We start from the raw sequence: 23,057 nt of genomic DNA, 5'->3' as shown, positions 1-23,057 counted from the left end.
CCTCCCGGCCTGCATCCTTGACCCTGTGCACAGCCGGGGTCACGCAGACACCACATGCAGCAGCCAGGAGGGCCTCTGGGCTGGCTGTTATCAGTAGGGGAGCCCAGTGGCTTCCACAGGTGTGCTGATGGGGCTCCTGGGGGGCGCTGGGGGCCTGAGCTGGATTGAGAAGCTGTGAGGACCTGAGCAGGGACGTGTCGGGAGGGCACCAGGAGCATCCGAGGTGCAGAGCGCTAGGGAGCTGGGGGTGGGGCAGTGTGGGAGTGGGGGGGTGCTGCCTTGGGTTAATGGGCGGCTCTCAGGATGGGCTGGGGTTGGGGCCCTGGGAAGGGGGACACACGCCCTGACCCTACCTTGTAGGCTGTGAGGAGTGACAGTGGCGGCCTGAGCACGGGGCCTGGGGGAGGCGACAGCTGTTGGCAGGGCCCCTTTAGTTCACCTTTGGGCTTGCTGAGGGCCTGGTATGCACGACGGATGGCCCTGGGGCCTGTTCCTGCCAGAGTGCAGGAAACTGCGCAGAGGGTAGCCAGGGGCTGGGTGGGTGGGGTCCCCACCTGGGTCCCTTAGCCCGGAACCATGAGGAGGTGTCCCTGCCCTCTGGAGAGCCTGCCGGAGACTGGGGGTGTTGGCCCTACATTGGGGGAGGCATCAGGGACGACAGGACTCAGCCCTCCTGCAGGCCCCTTACTGCCCCCCGCCCCCTGGTCTCCACCAGTGTCCAGACGATTAAGCCCTGTCGTAGCCCCAGGCAGCCTCTGGCCTGGGATGGCCAAGGTCACGCCTGTGAAAATATCCGGGGCCCCTGCTGGGCCGGAGCCGTGGGCTAGGAAGAGCCCTCTTGAGCCCAGGTCGGTGGACACATGGCTCTGAGAGGTAGCCCCGGGCCAGGCTGGCCAGGAAACCTGTCCCTGGTAGCCCCTGCAGGTCCCTGCAAGCAGCGCTGGGTTCTGAGGTCCTGGCTGTGGCCTTGCTCCCCGAGTGCTGCCCTGCCAGTGGTGGAGGTTGTTCTATCTCTGAGCAAACGTCTGTCCCCGCTGTCTCGTGCCTCCGGACAGTGAAGCCTCTGTCCCGTCCTTCGCGGCGGGCTGACAGCGTGGCATCAGTGAGCTCGGCCTCGCCAGGACGCCGGGAGCGCCCCATGCAGCCAGCCTGCAGCCAGCCCGGCCTCGTGCTGCATTCCAGACTCAAACAGGATTTGAGGATTAGCATTGTTTTAAATTATTCTTACACCTCAGCCCTGCGGAGGGGAGTCCGTGTTCTCAGACCGCCAGCCCTGGGAGCAGGGGTAGCTCTGAGCTCGGGACCAGGTTCTCCCGAAGTGTGAGAGCAAGGTGATTTGGGGGGTGGGGGTGGGGACGCAGCAGTCCCTATGGTTACTTATTTAGTTTAAGGTCTTTTGTAAGATGTGTCGAGTACTTTGAATCTGCTTAGGATACAACTGAAGTAGGTTTTTAAGTAATTTTTAAAAATGCATCAGAATAAGAACGTAAACCACGAAGCGATTGATGAGCTGGTTGGTGTGTGGATGTGCTCGGATGGAGGCTCTGGGGACGGCTCCTTTGGGGACCACCCAGTGGCCCGGCGACTCCTCTTCTATGAAGATGCCAGTGCCCGTGTGTCCACTTTGGGAACTCTGACAGTGGTGGCTCCTGTGGCCCTTCTTGTGATGGCCAATCGTGGAAGTCACACGGCCCCATCCTTTCCCTGCGGGCACATCACTGACCACGGGCTCGTCCTGCCTCCTGGGACTTGGCAGGGCCAGGTCCTTGGGGAAGACGTGAGCGGGGGGCTCTCAGGCTGCTTACTGGCTTACTTGTGCGTGTGTTCGTTCATTCAGCAGACCCACGTGGAATGCCAGCCAGGGCAGACCCTGTTGTGGGGCCACGGAGAGGGGCTGGGCGCTGAATGTGGCCCCTGCCCTATGGGCTCGGCCTGCTGCCAGCCTCAAGGTCACAGAGACTGCAGGTTCGCATGCCCCTGGCTCTCCCATCAGCCATGCACAGCGCCCCCGCCCCCACCCCCACCCAAACGATCCACGTTGTGAACTGAGAACTTTTTTGCAAAAGGAGAGAGAAACTTTCCCGTGTTTTCTCCCCATTATCCACTGAGCTTGCCTCCAACACCAGCTGGGTGGCAGGAGCACTATTTCACACCCGAATTAATGAGACTTGGGAGCCAGTGGGCAGTGTCCAGCCACCACCTCGTGGCAGGCTCCCGGGTGGGGAGGGCAAAGGGGGGCATGGGAGCAGGACCTGCACTGCCACCCCGTGGGGGCGGATGTCCCCTGCCAGGGCCAGACTCCAAAGGGAGGACGGGGCAGGGGGCCAGCTGGAGGCCAGCATGTCTAGCCTTTCCCCTCAGAGTGCCCTCAGGGTGGGTCCATGCTGGAGGAGGTGTCGGCTTCTCCTTCCTTCATAAGGCTGAGCGATCATCCCTTGTGTGGACGGACCCTGTTTTGTTTGGACTGTTCAGGGTTCCATGAGATTCCACATGAACCTAAGACCACTGTTTCTACAAAAAAGAGAGAGAGAGTGAAGTCATTGTGTTTTTGAGAGAGATGGCGTTGCCTCTGTAGATCACTTTGGGTGGCGTTGGCAGCTCTGCCTCGTGCGGCCCAGGAACACGGGGCGCACCTGACCTTGTGTGTCTCCTTCCATTTCTCGACGCGGTATTTTCATTCTGCAAGACTTTGGCCTCCGTGGTTAACTCACAAATATTTTATTTCTTCTTGACGCTACTGTAAACGGGACTGGCTTTTGTCATTTCTTCTTAAGATCGTTCGTTGGTGGTGGAAAGAGTACCATGCATTGGTGTGTGCTGACTTTGCACCCCACTCTGCGGAATTCTAGTGAGATTCGACAGGCATGTGCGCCTGTGGAATCTAGAGTTTTCCACGCATCAGATCGTATCTTCTCTGAATAGAGATAATCTTATTTTTCCTTCCCAATCTGGACACCTTTTCTTTCTTTTCCTCACCTCCTTGCTCTGGCTGGAGCTTGTCTGTCACACAGCGTCGCACAGGCTGGCGGGGATGGGTGTTGTGTTCTTGCCTTGTTTCTGATCGTAGAGGAAGAGCGTCCCATCTTTCTTTCTCTGTCATCATTGGTGCGCTATTTACGGTGGGGTTTTCAGATGTGGCGTTTATCACGTGCAGGTGTCTCCCTGTGTTCCTGGTTGGTCCGCTGCTTTCAACATGAAGAGGGGTGGCATTTTTTCCATGTGCATCAATGGATGTCGTGCATCAATGGATGTCATGCATCCCCCCACCCCTCCCCTTTGTTCTGTTAACGTGATGTGTTCTGTTGGTCAGTTTTCTTAAGCGGAACCATCCTTGCATTCCAAACATAGATCCCACTTGGTTATAGAGTGTGATCTAACTTGCTCTGGAACTGGCTCACGTACCCGTGTATGTTCCTCTGTTCTTGCAATATCTTTCTCTAACTTTGGTGTCTGGGGAATGCCGGCCTCACAGGACGAGTTAGGAAGTGTTCTGTCCTCTTCAGTTTTTTGTTTTGTTTTGTTTTGGAAAAATATGAGAAAGATTGTAATTAGATCTCTAAATGTTTGGTAGAACTCACCTGGGAAGACTTTGGGTCCATGGCTCCTCTTTGCTGGGAGCATTTTGATCCTGGGTTCAATCTCCTCCCTGGTTATAGGTCTATTCAGATTTCATACTTCTTCCTGATTAATCTTGGTAGGGTTCAGTCTCTGGGAACCTGTCTACCTCACCTGGGTTGTCTGGTTTGCTGTTGAACTTGGGTTTTACACCATCTGCCCTCACTTGTCCACCCATCCACCCACCTGTCTATGTCCACTGCCCATCCGTCCTCTGTAGCCTGGATCTTGGCACTCTGGTTTCCCCTCCTTGATGCACCTGACCGCAGCCTGATGTATGGAGTGGTCCTTGTCAGAGCCCTGGCTGTGGAAGGAGCCTCCTGAGGGGCACTACTCCACAGCCGACCTGGTACCTGCCCTTCCTTTGAGGGGAGTGCCAGTGATGCCCTCTGAGACCCCATGCTGCCTCCTCCTGCTGTTCACCTCCCCTGCCCTGGGTGCTCTTGCATCTGGGCCCAGTTATAGCTACCAAGTGTTCCCGGATTCTGTGTCCTTGGTGGCATGGTGGCTATGAGGTGAAAGAGGGGCCACCCCATGAGGATGGATGTTTTCCAACACCCACATGAGGATGTATGGTTTGAGCTCTGGGAGCTCAGTGGTTCAAATGAGTGCTGGCCAGAGAATGTGCACCCCAGGATGTCATGTTCTCAGGGCCAGGTGAAGACACAAGCCCTGAGCCTCTCCCAAGCCTTGCTGTGGATGTCCCCTTGGGCCTGCTTGGGCCCTGGTCTGAAGAGCTGCAGGTGTCTGCTGGCAGTGGACCTGGCCTGTCCAGGTGGACCACGCACTAGGTGCCACCCACCCTTGGAAGACCAGGACCCAGGCTGGCTGCTATTGGGTGCCTCTCAGCAGAGGCCCCACTGGCTCACTCCCCTCTGCCCCTCAGGAGATTGTCCTGGTGGTGTTCTTTGGGACGGAGTATGTGGTCCGCCTCTGGTCAGCAGGCTGCCGCAGCAAGTATGTAGGCATCTGGGGGAGGCTGCGCTTTGCCCGGAAGCCCATCTCCATCATTGGTGAGTCCTGCCTGCCCCCAGGGGACCTTTACCCCCCACCCCAGGTTTCCAGGCAAGGGCTAGGCACCCACCCCAGGGAGGGGGATCCGGCAGGGTGGGTCCCCATCATGAGCACCAGCAGCTGGAGTCTCCCTGAGGCCAGTAGGGTAACTCCCCCAACATAGGAGGCAGCCCCAGATGCTGCCCTTGGGGCACTGCTTTGGTTGTGCCCAGCACAGCATGGGGATCTGCTGCCCTGGTGGCTTGGGAGTGGGGCTGGGAGGTGGGCCAGGTACGCCTGGGTGTGCCCGAGATGGAGGGCCAGTCTCCCTGTCCGAGTGGCCCTGTCCTCCTGACCGCCAGGCTCCTTCCCTTGAGCCAGCTGCCTGGCTGGTGACACACCGCCCCTTCTCCTCAGACCTCATCGTGGTCCTGGCCTCCATGGTTGTCCTCTGCGTGGGCTCCAAGGGGCAGGTGTTTGCCACCTCGGCCATCAGGTACACCTGGGCTGCAAGCTGTCCCAGCTGGGGGTGCAAGAGCCCGGGGCAATGTGCTGGGGGTGGGGGCGCAGGCTTAGACCCCACACTGAGTTAGGCTCCCTGGGTTTGAGACCCAGCAAGAGCACTTCTGGGACTTGGGCCAGAACCTAACCATCTGGGGACCTCAGTTTGCTCATCTGTAAACTGAGGTGATCCCAAGGCCTCCCCCCAGAAGTGGCCTGGAGACCAAAGAAATTTGGCTGGGGCCTGGCCTGCTGCCCTCGGCCCCAACACTTGTTTGAGGAGGGACGGTGAGGCTGGCATGGTGGCAAGTGGGCAGTTTCAGGGCTGGACTTTGAGGGGCTGAACTGAGGGTGGGGGCTGTTCAGAGGTGCCTGAGGGTGAGTCGGGGCCAGGGGTACAGAGGTATGTCCCCCGCAGGGGCATCCGCTTCCTCCAGATCCTGAGGATGCTGCATGTGGATCGCCAGGGAGGTACCTGGAGGCTGCTTGGCTCTGTGGTCTTCATCCACCGCCAGGTGGGTGGTCTGGGTGGGGTGGAGGGCCCGAGGTTGGGGGAGGATGGAGTGCTATGCCGAGTCTCAGTGCCTCGCATGCTGTGGTGCCCACGTCCCCACCTGCCAGGCAGATGATGTGCCCACACTCCCCGGAGCTGGGGACCAGAAGCTGGGGGCAGAACGTGGGTGCAGAGTAGGGGGCAGAGCAGGGGGCGGAGTGGAGGGCAGAGCCAGGGGCAGAGCAGGGACAGAAGTACAGGATGGAGAGTGAGGCTCAGGGATCTCACAGTGGCAGATGGGAAGGGTCCCACGAAGGTGCAGCACCTCGGTCCTGGGGCAGAGCCGGGGGCCTCGGAGCCTGTGTGTTGGCCTGTCCCTCAGGCAATGGCCTGGGCCTGCCACTGGCCACTGAGAAGAAGCGGAGGTGCGCTGTCCTAAAGTCTAGTGCAGGCGTGCAAAGCACTCGGGGATTCACAGAGAACCACCTGTAGGTGCCCCCAGCCTGTGACGTCTGCCTGGAGCGCCGTCACAGAGGCCGGGGACACCATGAGTGCCCAGCTGATGCGGCCTCTCTGCCCACTGTGCCCCCAGGAGCTCATCACCACCTTGTACATCGGCTTCCTGGGCCTCATCTTCTCCTCGTACTTCGTGTACCTGGCCGAGAAGGACGCCGTGAACGACTCGGGCCAAGTGGAGTTTGGCAGCTATGCAGATGCCCTGTGGTGGGGAGTGGTAAGTGGGGGCAGGTGCCCGGGGCGGGAGGACCGAGGGCGCTGGGCTCTGGGACCTGCTGGTTTGAGTGGAAGGCTCTTTGTGCTAATGCTTGGGGGCCCCATGCTGGACCCTTCGTGCTTGGGGGATGCGGTGGGAGGGTCTCTATATCTCTGAGCCTGTGCAGTGGGTATCCAATAGGGCATGTGCTGGGCCTGGGAGCTCCCACCCACCCCCGGGGGGGCTCTCCTTGGCCAGACCCGGGGCACTGGCTGACCTTTGCCCTGGCTGACCTTTGCCCTGGCCACGTGGGGAGGTGGGGTCAAGCGCAGGTCCTCCCTGTCCAGGAGGATCTGTGCTGTCCCCAGGAGCATCCCTGCACCAAGGAATGCAGAATTAACTAGCAAACAACCCTGTGATATGACAGGCACGGGTCCTCAAGAGAAAGGAGGAGCGTCCCCCTGTCTGGGCCGTGTGTCCAGCCTGCAGATGCTGCAGCTAAGCCCTGCTCACAGAAGTGCGGGCTCCTCTGGCTGTGGAAATAGACTCCTGGGCCACACTATCAGCAGGGCCCGTACCTGGCACCCAGCTTCATTTGCAAGTGGTCCAGAGCATGGACTGGGTGGCTCTCGGCTCCCTGAGCTGCCAGTCTGCAGGAGACACGGACATGAGGCAGAGGGACCCTCAGGAAGGCAGGCAGGGGCTTCCCAGGTCAGGCCTGCAGGGGCGAGGGACATTCCCCTGAGGACTACTCATTGCTGGACAGCCAGGCAAGGCCTGTGTTAGCCACATGCACCCGGTGGCCTGCCCGTGTCCCTGCCGTGTGGGCCCGCAGAACAAGTGTTTGGAGTGTGAAAGGTGCCCCTTGCCACACCCTCTACCCACACCCTGGGCCTCGTGGGGAGGTGGGGCACTTGATGGCAGGGTGGCTGGTAGATTTACCACCCCCAGGGATCAGGCCCCAGGCTGGCGATGGCATGTGCAAGGCCCTGCCACAGCCCGGGATGGACCCTTGCTGTGGGAGGGATGGGGCATGGGTCACAGGCCAGGTCCTCACGCTTCCCACCATTCTCCTGGGGTGCAGTGCTCCCTCCTTCAAAGTGCTCTGGGGTGTGACCCACTAGTGCCTCAGGAGGGTCTAGAAGAGAGCCAGGAGCAGTGGAGCGGGCAGTGGCAGGTGGACACTGGCCCTACTGCAGGCTGAGCATGGCTGAGTGGGGCACCCCTCACAGCTGGGGGTGGGGCGGCTGACATCTGGGCTCATGAAGGTGAGGGGGGCCCAGGGACAGCAGAGGCTCCTAGCCTGCATGAGATGTGGTGAGGCCATGGGGGCAGCACGGGGTCTAAGGGGAATGGGGCAGGGGGCAGGCCCCAGCCATGTCAGTCCCCAGTCTTTTACCTTCCAGAGAAAGTGGGCCCTGCTCTCAGCTGGGGTTCCCACCCCCCTCCAGAAAGGAGGCTGATCCCCGGTTGTCAGGGTGGACCGGGAAGCCTCCCTGTACCTGGTACCCTTGGTGGGCACACATGCCCTGCTATGTCTGTGTCCCACGCCCATGAGGCCAAGCACACAGGCAGGTCCCTGATGTCAGCGAGTCTGCGTGTTTTCTGGAAGCTTCCAGCGTGCCAGGCTGCTGGAGGAAGACGAAGACATGCTAACTCGACTCCATGCCTGGGAGAGGCCCCTCCGCCCTCCCCACCACAAGCGCCGATGCCCCCATAGGCCCTGGCGTGGCAGGCCCTGGCAGGTTTGGGCAGGAGGGCTCGGCCGCCGGCAGGGAGCTTGCCGGGGTGGGTGGAGGGGACAGGCCCTGGTGGCGGGCCCACGTGGGGACAGGCTGCCCAGAGCCAGGAGGAAGTGTGTGGGCGATCGCCCGAGGCCGGCCGATAAGCGGTGCCCGGCCTTGGCGCTGCCCTCCCTGGCTCCCCGGGCGGCTCCCCTGCCCCCAGCCCCCGGCGGAGCGGTGCCCCCTCTCCCACACCTGTGCAAACATCCGCCCGCCGGCCGGGAGAACAGCCCCTTTGTACCCGGCTTGGCACCGGTGCCCCGGCCCCGCCGTCAGCTGCAGCCCCGGCCCCGGCCACCGCGGGCCCCGGCCGGGCCATTGTTCCCACCGGGCCCTGCGCCTCTGGGCCGCCCGGGCCCCCCGCCCCCTGGGGCTGTGGGGCGAACGCGCCCATTCATCGCGGCGGCTGCCCCTGCAGCTGTCCGAGCGGGAGCGGCCCGAGGCTTGAGTTATGGGCTGTGTTCCTGGCGCGGCTCGGACAAACAGCTCGAGAAATGCAAGACAGGGCCGGCCCGACGGGGGCTTGGAAGCCAGTTTGGTGATTTGCCACTGCGCCCGGCGGTTGTTCTTTGCCCGTGTCCAGCTTGCCTCCCGTGGGAGGGGGCGCCGGGCCCCTGCCTGGCCCTGCCCCGAGGCTCCCTATCTGGGACAGATGGGGGTGGGGTGCCGCCCTGGGAGGCCCAAGGCAGCAGGTCCCCTGGTCTCCGCCCCCCGGGTCCACCAGGGCTTGGCCTGTGCACCCCTCCCACCCCCGACCCTGCAGGCCTGGGCTTCCCAGACTCCAAAGGAGGGCATCTCAGCCCCCGGGGGGTGGGAAGGGTGGGCCCCGTATTTCCCTCTGCAGAGCCATGGGAGTCCCTCTGGAGGGCTGGCATCGAGAGCTCTCAAGCCCAGTGGTGGGGTTGTGGGTGCCCCTGAGGCAGCCCTGGGCGTCCTCGGCATCGGCTCAGCAGTGTCCGTCGTGTGGATGAATGAGAGGGTGGCGAGCCCGCGGATTGGTTCTGCCCATGGCCCTGGGGACAGTGGGGGCATCCATCTCCCGGGGCAGCCCCAACAAGGTCCCACAGACCGAGGCCCTTCAGACCAGAGAAGTGTATTGTCTCCCAGCTCTGGAGACCAGAAGTCCGAGATCCAAGCGTGGGCAGGGCTCCCTCCCGAGGCTCCAGGGGAGGGTCCTTCCTGCCTCTTCCAGCCTCTGGGGCTTTAGGCGTCCCTGGGTTTGTAGCCGCATCTTCTGTCGCTTGTAAGGACACTTGTCTCTGGTTTAGAGGCTGCCTGGACAAACCAGGATGATCTCGACTCGAGATTTTACCATAAGCACCTCGACAAAGGCCCTGTGTCCAAATAAGCTCATATTCTGAGGGTCTGGGCAACGTGACTTTCGGGGGGACGCTATTCAGCCCAGGACAGCGGTGTCCCGGCCAGACTTCACGAGAAGAACCCCCCTCCCCCACCAAGCTTCAGATTCTATGTCGTCTAGTGAAGCTGTGGGCTCAACGGCTGAGTGTCTCCTCCTGTCCCCCGACCCTGGTGGGGACACCCGACACTGGCGTGAGAGCTCCCCGCTCCCCCGAGTGTGGCGCCCCATGCCTGGCTGTGGAGGTGTTTGGGGAGGATTTAAGACTTTTTTCTTCGCCCTTGGAACAAAATGCGTTTGTTTGTGTTAAAGTTTGAGTGGAGGGAAAAGCCGTTTTTGCAAACACGGGCTCCTCTGTTAAGCGCCCGGGGGTCTCTAAAATCAAGAGGCTGCTGGGTTCTGTTTACCCCCCTGCATCTAAATTTAGACTTTAGAGCAAAAACGCTGGAAGCCTGTCCCTGCATTTCAACCGCCATTTAGAGTCTGATTCCTGGTCACTCTCTCCTCGGCTGGCAGCTCCAGGAGGGTCCAGCCTCCTGGGCCAAACTGCTTCCTGGCCGGGTGAGGTCAGGTGGGTCTGGGGGCTGAGTAAGGGCCTGGGTGAGGCCAGGACCCCCCAAATGGTCACATGCCAGCCCTGTCGGCACCGCCAAGATCATGGGGCCGGTGTCAGGGCCTCATCTGAAGCTGGAAAATCTGAAGCCCATGGGTTGGGGGTGGCAGGCCAGGCCCCTGCCCCAGCACCCAGACCCACCCATGCTGGGGCTCTTTCTCTAGCTGGAGCTCTCTCCAAAGCCTGCAAGTGCTGTACAGCTGAGAACCAGGGTCTGCAGGAGCCCAGTCTTGGCCCTCAGGTGTGGGGTAAGAACCGTGGGCCCTGGGAGCCCGGCCAGAGAGCCTTCCCCAAGGAAGGACCTTTGCAATAGGTTTTGCAGGATGAGTAGGAGTCTGCAATTGGAGTGCATCATCTTGCACTTCCTGCCCCCTGGCTAATACGTGGTGGGGGTGGGGGTAGTATTTCTTCTGTGACTTGGTGAGCCCAATGAGGGTAGTATGTAGGACTGATTTCATCTGGGGTGGGGTCCAGCTCATGTCAGCGAGGGTAAGGACTTACCAGCTTCAGCCCCGTGGAAAGAGACATGGTCAGCATCAGGAAACACTGTGAAATAGGAAGCGGTGTGATGCTGTGGCCAGGGGTGTGGGGGTGGATCCCAGCTCCACCACCAGCCGCCTGTGTGGCCCTGTGCAGGTTACCCGGCCTCTCTGAGCCCATCTGTAAACTGGGTACATACATGAATTGTTGGGTAAGTTGAATCAGCAAGGACATAGGAAGCCTGGGGCACTGGGCACCCAGCAAGGAGGCCGCAAAGGCTGGCTGTAATTCGTGGGGGGCCTTTGCCAGTCACAGCTCTCTAGGCATTCCCCAAAGCCAGCCACTTACGTTGGACCCATAGCAGGCTAACTCACACTAAAGTGTGTATGGCTGCCATGGTCCAGTCATACTCCTTAGCCCTTCTGGCTTTAGAGTCTTGCTGTGCCCCTGACCGGCTCCCCACGTCCAGTACCTTCTTCACAGAGTGGCCCCTTCGGCACATGTTTTTTGGCTCCTCCTTGAATCCCACGGACCTCTTGTTTCTGATCCCCCTCCCCAGGGCCTGGGCCAGGCTGGCCACAGGGCAGGGGCTCGTGGACGGCTGAAGGCCCTTTATCAGGCAGGTGGTAGAGACAAGGAGGGCAGACCACGGGGTCCACTTGCAGGGATGCCAGGTCAGCTGCACCTCTGAACTGGCCCTGGGGGCCAGTAAGCACATGATTGGTTCATTCCTCAGTTTCCCCGTCTGTAAAAGGGGGAGGCCACAGAGTACTTCCCAGGGTCAATGTGGGGCTCACCGAGGACTCTGCAATCCCAGGAAGGCAGCAGAAGTTTCTGTGGCTGTGAAGACTCTGCTTGGACCATGAGGCTCTCGGCAAGAAAGCCTGTTTCCCCACGTGCAGATGTGACATTGGGACGTCACTGCGGTCCTGCTCAGCGCTGGCAGGGAGCGGCAGGGTGGTGGGCAGCCCTGGCCCTGTGCTCCCAGAGCTACAGCTGTGGTCTGCACGAGGTGATTTGCGGGGTCCCTGGAGGACCTCCCCTGCCCTAGCAGTCAGGGAGGGCCTCCTGAGGCGGTGACGTTGGAGATAGCAGACCCACCGACTGAGGGGCTCCGGGCGGCGTGGGTCTGTCGTGTCCAGCTACTTCGTTCTGCCCACGGAAGCGAAGCTGGTTTCTTCGGGGTGTTTGCCGGCCTGGCTGGCTTGTTCTCTGGCCCCCATGTGCCAGCATATCAGCCGTTTCCCACCAGCCTGGCCGCGTCCCAGGGCATCTCCACGGCGGTCAGGGTCGGCGCGCCCTCGGGACAAGTGCCTGGGGACCTGAGATGGTCCTGCCACCCACCCACCACCCCCATCCACGCTTCCCCTCGCCCAGGCTGCGTCCTCCCGGCCTCCTCCGGGCAGGCGGTGGCACGTGACGGTGTGGCTGCCTCTGGCCTGGGTTTTCCTCTGTGGCCTTGCCGGCGCCCCGGTTCCCCACCATGACCTCGTGCACAGTGCCCGCGCCTGCCGGCCTCAGTCTCGCCCCCTGTAAGAGGGTCCTTGACTCAGGCTAAGGTCACAAGTTTGCCAAGTTGGTGCACGTCTGGTGGTACGAGCCCTGAAGCGTCTACACTGGCACTGCCGTCACACTCACATGTGGACAGACAGCCACGACACCTCCAGATGGGTCCGGCCTGGGGGTTTCTGTGCAGCCAAGGTTTCTGGTCTGGCCTGCCCATCTCGCCGGAGGCTGGCCTCCCAGACGCTGCTTTAAAAAGCAGAACAAAACACCAGTGCCAGTTTCTCAGGGCAGAAAGTGTGGGGGTCAGGGATCTGGAAGGTTCCACCATGCCTCAAAATGTGAGCGAAGACGCAGAGGCGAGCACACACCCGGTGCCGGCATCCAGAGGACAAGGACAGCTCGGTCCCCCTCCCGCCTGCCTCCGCAGCCCCGTCCCCGTCCCCTGCTGCCTGGTGGCTGGCGCCCAGCGGAGGGCCGCGGTAGCCACGCTGTGTCTCCCCACATCTGTGGGCCTGCGATGTGCAGCTCTGTGCCCCAGATCACCCTGGTCGGGGTGTGCACGGCAAGCCCAGTCCTGGAGACGGGCCATCCGAGCTGCCTGTGTCTGTAAACTCAGGAAAAGCACCAGCTCTGAGGGGATGGGCCATTTCCTCCGGGGCCAAACGACGTCGTTAACTTGACAAAGCAGCTCTGTGACAGGGTCTGAGAGGCGTGTGCCCTCCGCAGGGTGGGGGACGCCTGGCCGGGCACCCTGACTTCTGCTGGTCTGCTGTGGGGAGCACAGGCACCCCAGCCGTCATGGGGCCAGGGGAACCAGGATGCTGGTCAACCTGCTCAGGGAGATGGTGTTGGGGGCCCTGGCCTGTGGCCCACCCCACCGTGCCTCCGACATTCGCTGCCCCATCATCACGGAGATTCTTTTGGTATTAATTTTGATAATTTAAAAGGTTGTATTATGTATTATTTGTCTTGATGTCTGAGTTTTCTGGGACCCCCTTAAACCTGGCACCTGAGGTAGGCATGCCTGCTGGCCGCCCCTGCCTCTCCCTGCCCGGCAGCTCTCAAACTTATGGGTCTTGGGTCCACTCGGCACTCTTAACAATTGCCGCAGACCCTGGAGAGCTTCTGTTCATGTGGGTCATACCTATCAATGCTTAATGCATAGAAGAGTAAGACCGGGGAATTTAAAAATTGTTTCAGTATTCATTAAAATGGTAACAGACCCCTTCTATGTTGATATAAATAAAATAACAAAAAATTTTATTTCCTAAAAGAGGGCTCAGTTCTCAGATGCCCTCACCCCCTTTACAGCCCCAGACCTGCCTTTGCTCTGTGTGCCCCGGCCCTCTGCAGGGGCGGCTGGGGCCCAGGCCTCACACATGGGGCACAGTCTGTCCAGAGAGGACACCCTGCAGACCACAGGGCTCCAGGCTTCCCTGGGGCCCCCTTATCTGCAGCTGGCTCTCAGCCTTGCCCATGGCCCCAGGGTGGTCTGGCTCCATCCACCCTGAGGGCACCTGCGCCGTGGTCTAGGTGTGCACGGCACGAGTGTGTGTGGCATGAGTGGAAATGGGCTGAGTGAGCCTGGAGTGTGTTGGGCTCACCATGGGCACTGGCCCCTCCTTGTGCACCTTGTGGTGTAAGAGATGCATGCACATGCGTGCCACATGCTGCTGCCCGAGCCCATCAGGCTGTTGCATGTGTGCTGTGTCCCACATGTGGGAGGCACATTTGTGGGTGCACACCCACCTCCATGCGCTCATGGGGTCCGTGTAAAGGACTGGGCCATGGGCAGCTCAGCATTTTTGTGGATGTGTGTTTTGAGGGACAGTGAAGTTGTAGAAGTGCCAGGAGCGGGGATCTCTGGGTGGCTCAGCGGTTTAGCACTGCCTTCGGCCCAGGGCGTGATCCTGGAGTCCCGGGATCGAGTCCCACGTCGGGCTCCCTGCATGGAGCCTGCTTCTCCCTCTGCCTGTGTCTCTGCCTCTCTCTCTCTCTCTCTCTCTCTGTCTCTCATGAATAAATAAATAAAATCTTAAAAAAAAAAAAAAAAAAAAGAAGTGCCAGGACCACTGGCAGACACGTGGTCAGGCCGCCGTGCCCACGCACCAGGCAGGGCTCAGCAGTGGCCAGCCCCAGTCCTAGAGGCCGAGCACTAGCCTGCAGTGGTCTGTGTGCTGACAAGCTCGTTGGTGTGACTCGGCCTCCCGCATGTGATGCACCTGCCTCCACTGCTGTGTCCACAGGCCTGTACCCTTTCCGGCGGCTCCAAGCGCTCATGTGTTTCCCTCCCTGGCTGTGGCCACTGGGTCTCTCCCTCCGCGTTCTGTGGCTGGTGGGATGCACCTGGTGGGGCCCCGGGACGGCCTGGCAGTCACTGCCGCAGATCTCAACGCTTCCTCTCTGGGCCTTGCCTTCTGCTGGAGTCTGTCGGCCTTCTGGGCCCTGATGCTATGTCCCCCGTGCCCCACACCAGCTCCTCGGGGCAGGGGGTCAAGTGAAGGCTCCATGCAGACCTTCCTGAATTTGAGGTTCTCACTGGCGCTGCACCAGAGGCTCCAGAGGAGAGAAGCCAGGCTGCTCAGAACAGGACAGGCTTGACCGCGGGGTGGGCAGGTGGCAGCCAGGTGACCTCCAAAGGCAGGAAGTGACACGGGGACTCTGGGCCACCGTGCCTACTGCCCTGGTGTGCGGGTATGAGTGTGTGCCACAAGATGTGTGTGAGTTAGAGTGTCCTGGGTCCCTGGCTAAGCTCAGAGCCGCCTCCTGCAAAGCCCACAGGCAGCCCCAGGGCCCAGCGTGCCGGCAGGTGTGGGCTGGGGACTTGGGGCTGAGTGACTGGCACAGCCAGGCCGGGGTCTCGGATCCTGCAGGATGTCATATTCAGACTCAAGCTGGAGGCCCCAGGGAGCAAACCTCAGATGCCAGCAGGAGGGCAGCCCGGGGCGGGGCAGGGCAGGGGCAGCCCGTAGTCCTGCCACAAGCTCCGACGCTCTGCTCCCCCACCAAGAAGAAGGCTTGAGCTGCGTCTGGTTCTCTCAGAAGAAGGGTGGCTGAGACATCTGGTGCCCAGGGTGGTGTCAGGAAGTCGCGCGTCATCCCTGTCCCCTTGGTGGAGGACCAGCCTCGGTGGGAGCTTCCGGCCTCCTGGGGGCCGCCACACAGCAACGTCGGTGGCCTGGGTGACAGGACTCCTCTGGGATGGGGCAGGCGGTGGCGCAGGGAGACCAGACCATCCACAGTGCTCACACTGATGTTGGCCGAGCCTCGGCTGTCTTGGCGACAGTGGTGGGAGCTCCATGTTAGCTGAGCAGCAGGTTTGGGCTGGACGGTCGCCCGTCCCGAGCTTCCAGGCCTGACCACTGACCCCTGCCCCTCTTACAGGTCACGGTCACCACCATCGGCTACGGGGACAAGGTGCCCCAGACGTGGGTTGGGAAGACCATCGCCTCCTGCTTCTCTGTGTTTGCCATCTCCTTCTTTGCGCTCCCAGCGGTAGGTGCTCCGTGCTGGGTGCCCCCAGGGAGGCCCACTCAGGCCCAGCTCACCTTCCACCACCCCCAGGGGGCCCTTTGCAGCAGGTGTGGGCAGCAGCCGGGGTGTTGGTGGGGGGGTCTTTGGTAGCAGACAGCGGGGTGCAGGCCGGCATATTCAGCCCCAGGGGCCACGGGGAGACACCAGTAGCAGCTGCCGCATGAAGGCAGAGGCAGAGGCTGTGTGCCTGGTGAGGCCTGGCCAGGCCAGGCCAGGTCCTCCCCAGAAATCACCGTGAGGGTTATACCTCCCCATTCCCAGTGTGTGCACATAGGTGTGTGTGTGTTACATGTGTCCTCATGGACACACGTGGGCATATGTATGATGTGTTACTATGTGCACGAGTCACATACACACACCACGTATTGTGTGTTGCATGTGGACACATGTCCGTGTTCTGTGTGTATATGTGTCACCTACATATAAACTCATGCAGTACGTGTGCACCTCTCGTGTGTGCTGTGTGTATAGTATGTGCATTTGGGTTGTGTGTCTACAGTGTTTGCCCACGTGCTGTACAGTATGTGTGTGTGCATGTATGATTGATCCCCTAGGTGGATGGGGAGCTCCCTCCCTGACGAGTGGGTCCTGTCCATCCCATTGTCCATCCAGGGATGCAGCTGCACACCCTCCCACAGGGCTACCTTCTGCCCACCCTGTCTCCCCGACACCCGCACTGTCTCCCTAGTTCCCGTGTCCCACAGGCCGGCCAGGCAGTGGCTGCCTGCGTGGACGTGAACCCTGGCCTCTGCTCCTCCCCAGGGGATTCTCGGCTCTGGCTTCGCCCTAAAGGTCCAGCAGAAGCAGAGACAGAAGCACTTCAATAGGCAGATCCCGGCGGCAGCCTCGCTCATTCAGGTGACGGCACCTGCCATTGTGATGGCCAGTCTCGCGTCTGCGGGTGAACACAAGCTAGTGTCCGTTCTGGGGATCCAGAACTGGGAACTGCTCTTGGCCGTGAAGCTCAGTGCGGATCCTTCTGGAACATAGATGAGCTGATTTGGCAACACAGACGTACACACCCGTCGTGCCTTCTCCTGGGACATGCAGGTGGTCTGACAGGGTGGGCACTGGAGCGCGGGGCGCCCATATCCCTTCCTCGAGGGTTCTGTGGGAAGTCACATCTGAGCAGGCCAGGGGGCCAGGATGTGCCCTGGCCAGTCCCGGGGTGGGGTGGTCTTTCTGTGGGCCCCTCACCTCTCAACCACAGTGGCCAGCCTTGGCGTCTTGTTCCTCGTTCTCCTCCTGTGGCCACCCCTCTGCTCTGCACTGGAGCAGGTCTGGGAGGCAAAGGGGAAGGGTCCCTGTGTGGCCATGTCCCAGGGTGGCTAGGGCTCTGCTTATGCAGCATGGGCACTTCTGAGTGTCCCTGGCACTGCACGGGGCTCAGGACTCCCCGGTGGCAGCAGGTGAGGACTGGTGAGCCGATAGCATGGCTGCCGTCTGGATTCACGGGCCCCTTGGTGCCTGATGGGGACCCTAGGGAGGCTGTGACAAGCCTGGGGGGCTGGTGGCAGCAAAGCCTAAGAGCAATGGGGAAGGGGGGGGTCCTGAGTTCCTGGATGTTCCGCTCTGCTCTCTGACCCAAGCTCCTGGACACACCAGAGGCTCGCTGAGCCTTTTAATGCACACAAAGACTCAGGCGGATAACCATTTGCAAACTGGGTCCCAGAGGGTCCTGGGGCTCAGCATCATCCACCCGCGGATATGGGACCCTCTGCCCAGCAGGGCAGCTGTATCCAGCACTGGATGCTCCCCTGGGTCACCCCTGTGGCCTGGTCTCCTGCGCCCTCTGCCCCAGGCAGGGCCCCATGAGGGGTGGCCACCATCAAGCGCTGCTCCACCTGGGAGCCTCAGCTCAACCAGGGGCTCCCCTCATCCCTCTGAAGCCCTTCCGGAACCCACTGTCTGGGGCCTGGACGGTGTACCTGGACGGGAAGGAAATAGGGGCCATAAAGCCGAGGGGCTGGGCCCCCTCAGGCCTGGTTTTACAGCCCCACAGCCTTCTCCTTTCGGGGAGACCATAAATCAGGCCGTAAAACCAGCCCAGGCCGCTGTGGGCAGACTGTTGTGGGAGGGGAGCGTGGCGGGTTCCTCGCTGAGCCTTGGGCCTTAGGGGCAAGCACCCCTGCAAAAGACCAGGTCTGAGTGGAATGTTCATGGGGGTGCAGACGTGCCCGCCACAGGAGGACCAGGGCCCCAGGGTGTGGGACGTGTAGTGGCCAGGCCATACGTTTGTGGGCAGGACACATGCCCACTGCTGGGGAAGGTGGGAAGTGGACGTGGTGAGTCAGCCTCGGAGGGGCCAGGCCTGTGGCCTGTCCCATGGACGGCATGAAGGTGGCCAGGCCTGCCCAGGTCCCCATCGTGGGTGATGTCACGGCTCCCCGGGAGCCCTGCCAGCCCCGTGGCCAGCCACACCACTAGGATGCGTCCTCATCTGAGGCTCCTGGCACCCCACCGGTCCCCCACTGCCCACTCAGACATGGCGTGTCCTCCCCTCGGATCCCCTGCTGTGGCATCACTTCCTCCCTGCGTGGTGGCCACAGGGGCATCTCTCTAGAGCATAGGCCCAAGGCCTTCTGCACCCGCATGACATCAAGAGGCTCCCCACGGCTACGGACGGTGTCCGGTGCTGGGAGCCCACATTTGGGCCTCTGGGAGGGGCCTTGTTTCCCAGGCCCTCCTGCCTGGTGCCCACAGCCCGGGGCGCCCTTGGTTTCTGTGGCCATCCCTGCACTCGCTGTGCAAGCCCCAAGGAGAGGCAGCCATGGGTGTCTGTGCATCTGTGGGAGGGACAGGTTGGGGAGATGCTGGCAGGTGCATCGGTGCTCACAGGTGAGGGCCTCTGTGATGTCTGAGCTGTGAGTACCAGCCAGCGCGTGAGGCTGCCTGGTGCAGGATCAGCCATAGGAGATGGGGGGCTGGCATGCAGGATGGGGTGTGGGCAGGATGGGGGAGCTGCAGCTCCCACGGGAGGCCCAGCGGGTAGCTGACTGCCTCTCTCTTGTGCTGGTTCAGACGGCGTGGAGGTGCTACGCGGCCGAGAACCCCGACTCTTCCACCTGGAAGATCTACGTCCGGAAGCCCGCCCGGAGCCATGCCCTGCTCTCTCCCAGCCCCAAGCCCAAGAAGTCTGTCATGGTAACGGCCCCCATCTGCACCTGCAGGTGGATGGGATCCCCATTAGTGATTAGTGGGTGGGGAGGCTTCGGGGGCCACGGCTCCTGGGCAGGGTTTGACCTAGGGTTTCATCTGAGCCCACATTGGGGCATCACCACTACAGGCCCTGGGGCGGGGGTGCATCTGTGCCAGGCCTTGCAGCCCCAGTGTCCCCATGGCTCGAGGCCCCTAGGAGCAGCCCCAGGAGCAGGATGAGCTGGGCTCTGGCCAGTGGTGGGAGAGAAGGCTCTGGAGAGGGCCCTGGTGTCAGGCTGGGCACAGTGGGTGTCTGTCAGGTCAGAGGTGGCATCCCAGCTCGGGGAAGAGGGTCTTGAGGTTGGTGTGCAGGGGATTCGGACAGGCTTCGGGTGGCATGCTGAATGAGGGTGGTGCCCACTCCCGCTTGGGGGCGCCCAGCTCTCCCGGGTGCCAGCTGCCCCCAAAGCCCCTGCACTCTCTGTTCCCTCCCAGACCCCTCCACCTCCTCCCAGTCACCTCCTCAGAGGGGTCTTCACCAGCCCCTGCTGCCCCCCCCCCACATGCCGTCGCTCTGCGGCCCTTGTCAGCACGTGCCCTGGTGCACTCTTGGACGTTTACCTGTCCGCCCGCCCCTCAGCCTGAGCTCCCGGGCAGCGCCTGTGCTGAGCCCCCCACGGGGCCCCCGGCAGCATCACCACGCCACGGCCCTCCCTGTCTGCCTGCGACCGTGCCGGCACTTGGCCCCCGAGGTCTGGTTCCCTGGCAGGTGCCCAGCGGGGACCGCCAGGGGGTTCTGGGGCCGGCGGACGCCTGGGAACCTCCAGCTTATTATTCATCATCTTAGGTAAAGAGAAAGAAGTTCAAACAAGACAAGGACAACGGGGTGAGCCCCGGAGAGAAGATGCTCACGGTCCCCCACATCACGTGCGAACCCGTCTCGGAGGAGCGGAGGCCAGACCACTTCTCCGTGGACAACTGTGACAGCTCTGGTGAGACACCCTCGCCCGGGGTGGTGCTGCGGGGACAGGGACGGGCGCTCGGCTCCCCTGACCTAGCGTCTGCCCGGCAACGTCCTGCCCTCCCCACACCCCCAGCTCAAAGGCAGGTACTTCTGAGGAGGTGGGACCCCACCCTGGAGGGACCCTCTGTCCTGCTCTGTCCCACACTCTGTGCTGCCGGGTGCCCGGCCTGCCTAGGTCATGCCATGTGGCTGGCAGCAAGGAGGTGGCCCATACATGTGACCCCCCCCATTCCTGGTGGCGCGGGGATGGGGCATCAGAGCCAACACTGTGCACCCACACTTGGCCCATTCCTCGGCACCATGTACCTTTGCTCTTCTGTCATCCTCTGCCCGGCACCCACCAGAACATGCCAGCTCTTCGGCAGTTGGAAGGGTAGTGTCACCATCTCGACTGTAGCAGAGGGACAGGCTCATATTGTTCCTGACCCTTTGTGCCTATGGGTGCCCACCCTGCCAAGTGCTCCATTCTCAGGCGGCTGACCCCCGATGTGCCCCCCACATTGATCGCAGCCCCCCTGGCAGAAAGCATTCCAGGCAGGGGCTGCAGCCGCTCCCTGCTCCTCGGAGCCGTCTGCGGACCGGGCCGGGGCGCCCACCCCACTGGGCATGGGGCCATCCTGGCCCCATCACACGCTGTTGGGATTCCGCTCTGGCTCAGATCTGGCCACTTCGCTGGTGAGTCCCCAGGACGCGCTCCCCGCCCGCCCCCCGGAGTGGGCACAAGGGACAATTGTGCCAACAAATGCCCACCCCCCCCAACTCCGGATTCAGGGGCAGGACCATTGTCGCCATGCAGATGGGGGCTCTCTGTAAATGCTAATGGGCAGGTCGGCCGTGGGTAGAAGCATCTCTGGCTGTTTGCTGAATGCGGAGCGCTCCATTCAGACTGTTTGCTGTTATTAAGTACCCGGGGATGCCTGCGGAATGTTAACGAGGCACGAGAGCAGGAAAGTCAGGCGCCCTTTGTGGAATGCTTTTGCACGGAGGAGTTTTGCTTTCCCGCCGACGCGATAAGTCAGCCCAGCCTGGAGCCGCGGCATTTCTCGTGCCTGAGCCGTTGGCCTGGCCCCCGGGGGCCCCGAGTGGCCCCCAGCCCGTGGGTGGCAGCGGGGACTCTCAAGAGCCCTGGTGGGGGAGGGAGCAGTGCCAGGAGGGCCTGCCGCTCGGCCCCCATGCGGCAGGACGCCAGCAGCTGTGCTGAGTTCCGCCCCCGGGCAGGACCCAGGCCTTGCACCTGAGCCTCGCCCGCGGGTGGCATCTGGGTGCGCCAGGGGGCATGTGAGGCAGGTGCCATCTCCATCCCAGCACTGGCCTGTAGCTGTCTCCCCAGCTCCGTGGTTTCTCTCCATGTCCCAAGCTCACCGTGTCTCTGGGCTTCTGTTCTGTGACACCCAGGGTCCGGGAAAGGGCTGCCCACCCACATTCACGGCCTGCAGAGCCTCGTCTGTGCCCCTGTGATTCCCAGGCGGGTTTCCTGTTTTCATGGAAAGGGCCCGCAGGAGGACCCTTTGTGGTGGCAGGCAGTGTGGACAGAGGGAGCCCTGCCCAGCAGGCTCCCATCCCTATGCAGGTTCCAGGCCCCCAGCTGCTCACATTGTCCTGGTCACTGGAGTCTGCTCTCAGGACCCCCCTGCATGCAGGGCCGGGTGGAGGCCCATGGGGTGGGGGTGGCAGGGGATCCTTGGCATCCAGGGAGGAAGATGGGCACCAGCAAGGGAGTGGAGCATGTGGACGTCTGGGGTATTGGTGCCAGGCTCAGCCTGGGTGGTCCCGAAGGCTTCTTGGAGGAGGAGGTGCCAGTGCTGAGTAGAGCTGGCTGGGGGGGTAAGCAGCAGGATGGAGATGGGGGACAACCATGCCTCTGTGCGGCTCCACGTGGTCTCCAGCCTAGGGATGCCACGTGTTCTCCTCGTGTGAGGTGGGTGCAAGCCTGCCCTCCTCGTGGAGAGAGAGGCCACGTGGGCGCCTGGCGTGCCGGTGCCGACGTGCCAGGAGCCTGCAGGTGTCAGCCAGCCTGGGCCCTGGAAGTCCACAGAGCAGGAGGAGCTGCAGTCAGCTTTGTGTTCTCTGAGCCTCAGCCAGGATGGTGAGGATGGGAGGCCGGCAGGACGAGCTGGTGGGACATGGTCCCTGTGGGGCGGGGGGTCAGAGGAGCCAAAGCCAGCAAGAGGGGCCTGCGGACCCTGGGCAGCCTGGGTGCGACCCTCCAGGGTAGGGCAGTGTGAGATGCTGGGGGCGCCGGGTACAGAGAGGCCTTCACTCCCACCACACACTCGTCAGAGGTGAGCAAGTCCTGGGAGCTGTGCTGGGGATGCACTGTCGCGGAGCCCGGGGCTGCGTGCGGTATGTTCACAGAAGAGCCTGGCGCTCGTGAGTCTAATTTGTGGGGTGCAGTCTGCAGGGGGCATTGTGCCCCTGGCCACACCTGCCAGGCCTCACCCTCCTCCCTCCCCTCAGTTGGCAGCTGTGCACATAGTGAGGGTCCTGCAGGGCTCCACCAGCTGCTGTCTTGGGGCTGGCACCCCAGATCCCACCCAGCACCCCGGATCCCACCCCACACCCTGTCTCCCACCCAGTGCCCCGGATCCCACCCTGCGCCCCTTCCCCATGTTAGCTGCTGTTGGCCTCTGTTTAGGTTTTGTCTTTTTAAACAATCCTCTGAGTTAGTCACTTGTATGTGGTTGAGATGTGCTTACATTTACCAACAGGTTTGCTAGGTTTCCACTTCAGAGCTTGAGTTTAACGTCCTTCTTCCTGAAGGGCCTTGAGTGGTTAGTGGTTCCTCCAGTGATGATCTATCGACAATCAACTCAGTTTTTATTTGTCTGAAATCTTTATATTTTGCCTTTGCTGTTGGGTGGTGGTCTGGTTGGGGAACAGTCGGATTGAGATACATATTCCCTGTGAACACTGGCAGGTGTGCTGCAGGGGCCAGCATACACATTCTGTCCGGCTCTCTGGCCACCCCGAGTGAGTGACCTGTCCCCTGGGGATCTCAGGTGCATCTCCTTGACTCTAGTGCTGGGTCGCATCACCACAGTGAAGCAGGGAGGCGTTAGCTCTGTCTGTCCCGCCATTGGTTGTGATTCCTGAACCTAAGGGTTCATGTCTTTTATCCAGTTTGGAAATTAGTACAAATGTGTCACAATGTACCACCTGCCCTCAGGGCTCTGATCTGCCCTGGGAATGTCCCTTTGGCCATTTCGTTCTGACCTCCATGGCTGGCTCTGGGACTTTCCTGCTTGGTCTTTCCACATGGCCTTCCTTGCGGTTTGTTTCCTGTTACCTCACTGCTCCGGCATCTGAT

General features: G+C 61.6%; 1 protein-coding gene across 3 annotated transcripts in view; it reads left to right on the top strand.

Annotated features, from left to right (window-relative positions):
- KCNQ1 (potassium voltage-gated channel subfamily Q member 1) overlaps positions 1–23,057 on the top strand; it is a 323,097-nt gene that overhangs the window by 78,271 nt on the left and 221,769 nt on the right. For all 3 annotated transcript variants that reach the window (XM_072790382.1, XM_072790381.1, XM_072790383.1), the window contains 8 exons: positions 4,502–4,628; positions 5,026–5,104; positions 5,528–5,624; positions 6,195–6,335; positions 15,439–15,549; positions 16,351–16,446; positions 18,610–18,732; positions 19,574–19,718. In XM_072790382.1, the coding sequence (XP_072646483.1) occupies positions 4,502–4,628; positions 5,026–5,104; positions 5,528–5,624; positions 6,195–6,335; positions 15,439–15,549; positions 16,351–16,446; positions 18,610–18,732; positions 19,574–19,718 (919 nt within the window). The remainder of the gene's footprint in view (positions 1–4,501; positions 4,629–5,025; positions 5,105–5,527; positions 5,625–6,194; positions 6,336–15,438; positions 15,550–16,350; positions 16,447–18,609; positions 18,733–19,573; positions 19,719–23,057) is intronic.

Source organism: Canis lupus, chromosome 21 (genome assembly GCF_048164855.1).
Source record: "Canis lupus baileyi chromosome 21, mCanLup2.hap1, whole genome shotgun sequence".
Taxonomy (NCBI): domain Eukaryota; kingdom Metazoa; phylum Chordata; class Mammalia; order Carnivora; family Canidae; genus Canis; species Canis lupus.
This window is presented reverse-complemented; position numbering and strand designations above follow the sequence as displayed.